Genomic DNA, 9,411 nt, shown 5'->3' on the forward strand with positions numbered 1-9,411 from the left:
TTTCAGGGGTTGCCGCAACACCCTCAGAAACCTTACTTCCCGCGGCTATGCCTGTAGTTCCAGGTTGTGGGCACGACTGTTTTCTATACTGACTATTGCCAACCCAGCAGTGGTGTAGTGGTGCTTGGAGAAGTGGGTATACTCTAACCTTGGACAAATCTTTCAAAGCGGCCCGCCCGGCAAAGAAAAGGCGCCCTGTGTAAAAAATTCTAACAGTGACCTACATTCTGAATTATAAAACCCATCATATTGGTCTTTCACAGTCAGGCCAACCCCAGCTTTACTGTGCAGTAGGCTAATAGTAGGCCTACTATTGAAACAGAAACTGGTTCAGAAATTCCCAGGTTTCAGATTTTCCCCAATGTTTCCAGGTTTTCGTTCTGTCATTTTTTTCTTTTTTACAGAAAAACAACAAAATTGTATGATCTACACTGCTCCCCATAAGCTTGACACCTGTAACAACGTAATGTATTTGGTACAAAAGACCATACAGGATACATTATATATCCTAACATCACTTTGTCGAGCAAAGACTCAACATCAAAACTCAAATGAACAGACAATGACTCTTCTGTTTCACCACTCTAGCAACCGTGTCTACGTTGCACCAAACGACGAGCGTCACAAACACCGGGAATCTTCCACTTCAGTTGGTCAACTTTACATTTACTGCAACCCCAGTAATAACTCCTTTCAATGGCGCCCTTTTCTTGAGAGAGAACGCCGAACACCTTCTCCCTCTGACCTGCAGAAACACAAACTGTTGGTGCTGACATCTTCAGGACAGGAATACCGGTTTACTTAACGGAGGAATAAACACACATGTTCATCATTGGTGTTTTAACCAGAACGGGGAAAATGCACTTTATTTATTTTCGCACATGCGCAGTCATACATCTCTCATAGGGCATGACTGTACCAGTGTAAGAACACAACTCAACAACATATTAGTCCACATGCCAACACAAACTATCACAAGACCACTTTGGTTACCCTCACCGATTTCAAAGTACCCAACTCTGTTTTCACCCACCCTGAACCACAAATGGATCAGCCAAAAGGCAAGGGTCCACTTTTTCCAAAAACTCATCTTTATCCTGACCCTCGGTGCAAGCCTCGGGCTCCGAGAACTTCACCACCTCTGATACTTCACCCTCATTCACTTTTATTTCTCCTCCTGCCTTCAGCTCACTTTCTACCATTCTTCTTTAACAATCCATCTCCCTTTTCCCCACCATTTTTAACCGACTCAAGCTCACCAGCTCTCTCTCCCTCTCTCTCATAATACTTCACTTCTCGTGACATATCTTGTTCTTGCTTTCTCAAGGGACGCCATGTCACAATATCCGTACAATCAGCACGTAGCGCTAAACGCTGCATCCCACATATAACGCAGCTGCTTCGTGTTGATGTTATTCTATATCAAAAGCTACCGCGACACTTCAATTTGAAACAAGATCACTCTCCGCCTTCCTTCTCCGACGTGCCTGCATTCAGCCACGCAAAAACAGTCTTGATCTGCCCAATTAGCTGATTCGCTTTCCACACACCCACCCACTCTCTCATACTCCGGTCGCCAACAGCCCATACTTGAAACTCATGATCAAGGAACTCCCGTGAAAGCAGTTGGGCGGCCATTGGGAAAAAGTGTACGGACGAGCTAAATTGTCATCTTCAACCTAGCTCGTAGCGTGTGTGCAAAATGCGTTAAATTCGTCATATTAATCTTTAGTTTGGCTAGATGATTCACTTTAAAGATCTGTATTTAGTATTTGAAGATCTGTTCATGCGTTTCACTGAATTTCCAGCATGGGCGATGGCAGTGTCATACCCAAGTTCGGTAGTATGAAGGCTTTGCTTGGGATAGTAGCTGGGGCTGGAGCCTCCTACGGGATTTATAAACTTCTCAGTGTAACTAGCTTCAAGGAAAATAAAAAAAGTGCCTACAGCGAAAGTCGTGGCCCCAAGAATAACTCACCCGGTGGTATAGTTCTGCAGCCAGGGAGCTTGTTAGCTAAGGTGTCCGGGTTGGATGTGGTTCGTGGAGGCGAAAGTCAGGCCGTGGATGTTGCATCAAGTAAGAACATTAGCTAGCAAGGTAACGTTGGCTAGCTAGCTAATAAACTAGCGAGCCAACTGAGCCTGTCATTTTGTCAAGCTTAAGTTACCAAGTCTTTAGTTAGCTAAGCTAGCTAGCCGGTTTGTTTAAATCATTAATGATCGTGTAGATAATCGAGCGTCTATATATATAATACTTAGCTAGGTAACTAGTAAAGTAGTAAATTCGTGCGGTGCCGTGGTTGAGCATAAATCAGTATTCCTAAGCTTAATTAGCGAATTAGCATGTTTAGTCCGCTAGCTAACTTGCAGCTTATATGTGTGTTGAAAAGGTTGCTGCTAGTCAGCTAGGTGACTAGGTGACTAGTCAGCTAGGTGACTAGCTAGCCTTGTTGACCGCATGATCTTGTTTTGCTGTTGACAAACATGCCAGCGAACTTGCCAGCTTGCTTGAGTAACTAGTGATTCATGGGAAGAGTACTGTATGTCCTGTTGTCTACATGCACTTGGCCAGTTTAAGACATTGCTTCTCTTCCTCAGGTGACATCATCTCTAGATCACCTGGAAGCCTGGAGCCACAACACCTGAAGATGCTTCTGTCACTTCTTCAGGGCAGCCCCAACCCCTCTGACAGAGCCCAGATCCTCATCACTTTAGGAAATACTGCTGCCTTCACTGTAAACCAGGTGAGACAGGCTTATCTAAAGCTTGTCTGTTGCCTCAATTCAAACTACTGTGAAAAGGTTTCAAATTATAATTTTCCAATTCACATGTTTGGCTTTCTAGTGGTGTCATTACTCTTTAGGGGCAGATCTGTATTTTCTTGTTATATTCAATTGGTGTAATATTTCTGAAATGTACCATATGTTAAGGGGTTCAAATACCTGTGTATAATCATTGTGCCCTGTCTGAGTATTGCACATACAAGCCAACTTAATTTTCTACCCCCTCTCCCTCCCAGGATCTCATCCGTGAGTTAGGGGGCCTTCACGTCATAGCTGGCTTCCTGTCAGATCCTGTGCCAGAGGTCAGAGTGCAGACTCTGAATGCCTTGAATAACCTGAGCATGAACCTTAGGAACCAAGAGCAACTGAAGGTAAAACCCACTAGATTTCTTTTAGTCTTTTCCTTGATTCCAAAGTAAAACATCACCCCTCTAGGCACTTATAGTACATCTGAAAGGATGGATGCATATCAGCAATATGGGTGATTCCTTATGAAACGAGAACAAAATAAGACCAGGAATTTTGGGGATTTTCACAAAATCTAGGCCTAATCCATGGAAGGGTCCTTTGAAGGAAGGATTGTTTACATATATTTTACATTTGTATCTTAACGCATAATTGAGAAATAATTCATTGAAGATGGAACATTTCTGACATTTTGGCCTTACCCAGGCCTCCTTTAAGGCTCTATAATGTTTCATCTGTAGGCACTTCAAAGGAAAAATTGGTGTCATATAAAGATTTACCGCTTGCTATGGAATATGAGTAGTATTTTGATTTCAATAAGTTTGCTTACGACAGATTTGTACCTTGTCAGCTCGGGGATTTGAACTTGCAACCTTTCAGTTACTAATCCAACGCTCTAACCACTAGGCTACCTGCCACCCCAATAATAATAATAATAATAATAAACAGCAGCAGTAAAAAAACAATAGCAAGGCAATATGCAGAGGGTCCCGGTACAGAGTCAATGTGCGGAGGCACCGGTTAGTTTGAGGTAATATGTACATGTAGGTAGAGTTATTAAGGTGACTGTGCATAGATAAAAATAAAAAAACAGAGTAGCAGTAGTGTAAAGGGGGCGGGGTCATTTGATTAGCAGTTCAGGAGTCTGATGGCTTGGAGGTATTTGTATTTATTATGGATCCCCTTCCTGGCGTCCAGCAAAATTAAGGCAGTTTATACAATTTTAAAACGTTACAATAATTCACAGATTTCACAACCCACTGTGTGCCCGCAGGCCCCAACTCCACCACTACCACATATCTACATTACTAAATCCATGTGTATGTATAGTGCGTATGTTATCGTGTGTATGCATGTGTCTGTGCCAATGTTTGTGTTGCTTCACAGTCCCCGCTCTGTTCCATAAGGTCTTTTAACTGCTTTTAAAAATCAAATGTTACTGCTTGCATCAGTTACTTGATGTGGAATAGAGTTCCATGTAGTCATGGCTCTATGTAGTACTGTGTGCCTCCCATAGTCTGTTCTGGACTTGGGGACTGTGAAGAGACCTCTTGTGGCATGTCTTGTGGGGTATGCATGGGTGTCCGAGCTGTGTGCCAGTAGTTTAGACAGACAGCTCGGTGCATTCAACATGTCAATACCTCTCATAAATAAAAGCAGTGATGAAGTCAATCTCTCCTCCACTTTCAGCCAGGGGAGATTGACATGCTATTAATATTACCTATCTGTGTACATCCAAGGGCCAGCCGTGCTGCCCTGTTCTGAGCCAATTGCAATTTTTCTAAGTCCTTTTTTGTGGCACCTGACCACACGACTGAACAGTAGTCAAGGTGTGACAAAACTAGGGCCTGTAGGACCTGCCTTGTTGATAGTGGTAAGAAGGCAGAGCATCGCTTTATTATAGACATCTCCCCATCTTAGCTACTACTGCATCAATATGTTTTGACCATGACAGTTTACAATCTATTTCCTGCTTTAGTTTTCGCTTGAAAGCAGGAATTAGGAGGATATAATTATGGTCAGATTTGCCAAATGGAGGGTGAGAAGAAGCTTTGCACGCGTCTCTTTGTGTGGAGTAAAGGTGGTCTATACAGTGAGGGGGAAAAAGTATTTGATCCCCTGCTGATTTTGTACGTTTGGTAACTGACAAAGAAATGGTCAGTCTATCATTTTAATGGTAGGTTTATTTGAACAGTGAGAGACAGAATAACAACAAAAAAATCCAGAAAAACACATGTCAAAAATGTTAGAAATTGATTTGCATTGATGGATGTGTTGACTTGAACAGCCTCCCCCCCCCCCCCCCCCTTGTTCCATGCTGGCTGAAGACCTAGCTAGCCAGTAACTAGCTAACATCAGACACAGGTGAAAGGGGAAACATATAAGTAACTTTGCCATCGATGAATGTGGTAAACTTTCAGTTATATTTGCTGATACCCTACAGCAGAGGTGTCAAACTCATTCCATGGAAGGCCTAGTGTTTGCAGGTTGTTGGTTTTTCCTTTCAATTAAGCCCTAGACAACCAGGTGAGGGGAGTTCCTTACTAATTGGTGACCTTAATTAATCAAGTACAAGGGAGGAGCGAAAACCCACAGACACTGGGCCCTCCGTGGAGTGATTTTGAAACCTGTGCCCTGTAGGCAAAATCTGGCACCAGTAGAGTAGCTACATAAACCACACCCCACAGCAAACATGCATTCTCTGATGTTGGTTACGATGCAGTACTTATTTAAAGTAGGTAAGAGAATATCATGTTGCCATTGGTGTGTTAAAATGAGAGAGTTAAGGTGATGTCACCCTATCCCCTTAAAAATCCCGCCTCCGGAATCAGTGTTTGACATGGGGGAGGGGACTAGTAACTTTATGATCAAACTTTATCAATGTAGAAGCAACAGTCATTTTTCATATTTTGGTCAGCATTCTCATGAAAAACATGATTTTGACTGTTCGTGACCTTTTTAAGACCTTCCATCCTTAAGTGTTTCTATACTCAATACTCCATTCAATACCTAACCTTCTCTTCAAAGAGGAGAGGGGTTTTAACTACATCAATTTCTTCAGTTTAATCAACGTGTCTGTCCTCTGTCTGTCAGGTGTACGTGGCCCAGGTGCTGGAACTAATCGAGATGTCTCCGGTGAACTCTGACCTCCAGATGGCTGCCCTCCGGCTGCTGACCAACTTGTCCGTCACAGATGACCACCACCAGCTACTCAGGGGGTCCATCACCCTCCTCCTTTCTCTGCTCGTTGTTAGCAACCAAGTGTTACAGGTACAGTAGGAGCCATTTATGGACTGTTGTATAGCTTGTGTATATTGGAACTCAACCCAAATGTGATTCAGTGTATATCTCAGTTATGATTGAGTAATGTATTCCTACTTTTTCTTTACAGATCCAAGTTTTAAAAGTGCTTGTGAATTTATCCTCCAATCCTGACATGATGGATGACATAGTGCAAGCTCAGGTAAGACCGACATACAAATACATTTACAGCCAAAACAGACACACGGTCATCAACTCTGATAGGGCCTCGTATTACGATAATTGTTCATTTAGCCTACCTTTAAGCTTGAGCTATCTAGTCACGATCCAAATCTGTTTTCTTTGAACTGTTGGTTCAGTTCAGCACCTGGGTCTTTGGGTGTGTACATATCATACCTAGTCTCATGAGCCAGACTGTCTTCCTTTAGTATTCCCCTAATGGGTGTCCTATGCCCCAGCCTCCATGGTCCTGCTGTGTCATTATTGTTTCGAGCTCTAAACTTGACACGAGCTGTGTTGTTGCTCTCTGCGTCCTTCCCAGGCTCCAGCCTCTGTGGTGCTGCTGTTTGACGTGCGGACCAGCTCGGCGGTTCTCCTGCGGCTGCTGATGTTTGCAGGGAACTTGAAGGCCTGGAGGCCTTCTGCCCAGGTGGCGGAGGCCCTGAGGAGGAGACAGGATGGCCTGTACCGGGTCCTGCTGGATGAGTCCTCTCAGCTCCAAAGCAAACTGATCCAGCTGCTCTCTCACCCCGATGGCGAGGTCCGAGCCCAGGTGGCCCGTGTCCTCTTGTAGACCCCCATACCGAACCTCAAATCTCGACACAACCTCTCTTACCTACATTATTAATTTAACCTCCAACTCCAACCCTGTTTTTCCCAACCTCAACTCCTTTAACCTCCAGCTCTCCCGATCTTCCTAATCCCAAATCCTCCTTAATCATGCCACCAAACATGCATCCTACTTTCAAACCTCCACCCTCTTACCTCTACACCCCAACCAGACTTAATCAATCTGCCCAGGCCTGCCCGTGCCTTCAAACACCACCCTGCCCTTCACCCCTTCTGCCAATTTCCACCCAATCTGTGTCTTACTTCTCCACTCCAAACCTCAACCCAACCATCATAAACCTCCACCTCAGTAAAATCCCCTACAGCCATTGGAAATCTATCCAATTCTCCACTGATCAGTGATCATAAGGGAAGGAGGCGAGGTGGAGAGGAAGCTATTTAATAGTATTGAGACTCGGGCCACCTCTCCCTCCCCTCCCACTCCTCCTTCACTTAGGCTGGAATTTTAGGCTGTATTTAAAGAGGCAGTGCTCCACTTCCAATGTGTCTTTCTCTCTCCTGAGAACATGTTGCCCACTTTCTCTTGAGGCATCCTGTTCTAGGCGAAGCCCCTTAACCTAAACCCACTGCCAAAACCTTTCAAGCAAAGAGAATGTGTCAGTAATATGCCCTCCAACACCTCACCCAACTAACTGCCCCTGCGTGGTGTGCTGTGCATATGTAATGGAGTTGGTTTGGTGAACCACACTTGCATGATGCGTAAACTTGCCGGAGAGCTGAAGACTTGCAATTGCTCCCCGACCTAATACCTAGGCTTTAGCAGAGTGGGCTAACACATCTTGTGGAGGAGACAAACTGGAGAAGCTGGCCAATCGTTACTGTACTTTGAAGTTACTTGATGCACACAATTTGAATGCCTTGTTGACACCAGTACAGGGATACACAGCTCCAGTCTTTGAGTGTCAAGTCTTGCCCTCTTAAACTATCAATCAGTAACTGATTTACACCTGGGAATCAAAGGTCAAGTTAGGTATATCTGAAATGTGTGCACTAGCAGCTTAACGCTTTCAAGCGGAAGTGGTACTCCCTGCAGACTGCTTAAATAAATTATAGGCTGAAACATTCCGTGACTTGAATTGTTTGTTTAAAGCACTGAGATAAGAAAGATGACAACCAGCTTGTCTCAGGCTTCCTATAAAATCATACAGCTTGTGAATGAGACTGAGCCAGATCAGACCTGAGAGGACTGGAGTTATGGACCCCTGATGCAGGTGTGTCACACACCGTAGACAGTTTACAGAGGAGCGAGGGAGACTACTGTCACTGATCTGTTTGTATGACTCAAATGTCAATGGGGTTTTCCCTGATCCAACGACATTCACATCATCCAAATGGGATTTTTTAGCATTGATCTCATAAGACATGAGCTGAGGCTGATTAGAAGTATAGGCTGCACTGTAGTAGGTTTCTCCAACTCCCAGCACCTAGTTCAGGTAACCGTGGCCAGATGGAAGACCATGACTGGTTCAGTGTTTCCCCTACCCATTATTCTCCCCCCTGTATAGTTGCTCTCTGTCTCAACACTTTTAGTGCCAAAAGGCCTGGATGTGGCTTTGGGGGCCTTTGCGCCCCACCTGGAAAGTCATCTAGGGGGAAGACTGGATAAATGGATTTTTTTTAGATAGGTGTGTGAGTGCTGGGCTGGAACGAAAGCCTGCACACCCAGAATTTCTCTGGGACTGGAGTTAGACCTCACTGGTCTGGTCTGTACAAATGCTGCAAAATTCTGATGTCGAGAGACTCCGTGTCAGACCCAAAACGATCTCTTCTCCCATGCTTTTGTGTTTTAGAGCAGAGATGGGAAGATGGATGTGTATTTTTCATCGGTGCCAACGGTAGCATCCCCTTGTGTAAAGCTTATCTACTACAGTTATTCAGGAAATATTTATTTTGGATTATTCAATTGTTTCTTGTTTTGGCCTTCTTAATGTATAGATTTGTTTTGTTTGTTTTACATTTGTGAGTAAATATGTTTTATTTTAAAGGTGACTGCCTCCAACTCTCCATGCCTCATTATTTGAGATTGTTATAAATGAAAAGTTGAGGTTCCTTTATTTCCACTAAAATACGCTGTGCAATCTATGCCCTCTAGTGTTGAAGCTGGTAAGTGGTTCAAAGCCAGCATATTATGGCACTGTGGGTTTCTCTGACCAAGAGGGAGGGGAAAGGTTTGTGCTCCCCCCCCCCCCACATAGCAAAGGATTATTCATGTTTTCATGCTAATACAACTCTTTCCACAAACAAAAGCAGCGAGATCACACATATTGGTTGTATTGTCAAAGTCAGACCATGTAGACCAGGAGCATAACAGTTGATTTATGCAGAAAGACATTTGTCAATCACAGTGAAGGCTCCTCGGAGGAGGAAGGGGAGGACCATCCTCCTCAGTGAATTTCATACAAATAGTGAAACATTAAAGTATACTAACATAAAACATTAAACTATACAAAATATATTCACGTCACCAAATAACTGCTTAAAACACTAATTGTCAATGAAGGTCTACAGTAGCCTCAACAGCACTCTGTAGGGTAGCACCATTGTGTAAACG

At 43.9% G+C, this 9,411-nt stretch overlaps 1 protein-coding gene across 2 annotated transcripts; it reads left to right on the forward strand.

Moving 5' to 3' along the window:
• The first annotated feature begins 1,357 nt into the window (after positions 1 to 1,357).
• Positions 1,358 to 8,849, forward strand: armc10 (armadillo repeat containing 10). 2 transcript variants are annotated; one of them, XM_014148381.3, is made up of 6 exons: positions 1,358 to 1,649; positions 2,599 to 2,744; positions 3,020 to 3,154; positions 5,844 to 6,020; positions 6,142 to 6,213; positions 6,553 to 8,849. In XM_014148381.3, exons 2-6 carry the CDS (start codon positions 2,649 to 2,651, stop codon positions 6,802 to 6,804), a joined length of 732 nt encoding a protein of 243 aa, XP_014003856.1. In that variant the 5' UTR covers positions 1,358 to 1,649; positions 2,599 to 2,648; the 3' UTR covers positions 6,805 to 8,849. The 2 variants fall into 2 exon arrangements, with proteins under 2 accessions (XP_014003856.1, XP_014003855.1); XM_014148380.3 differs by having other exon boundaries at positions 1,360 to 2,077.
• Positions 8,850 to 9,411: the final 562 nt, after the last annotated feature.

Source organism: Salmo salar, chromosome 16, assembly GCF_965601325.2.
Source record: "Salmo salar chromosome 16, fSalSal1, whole genome shotgun sequence".
NCBI lineage: Eukaryota > Metazoa > Chordata > Actinopteri > Salmoniformes > Salmonidae > Salmo > Salmo salar.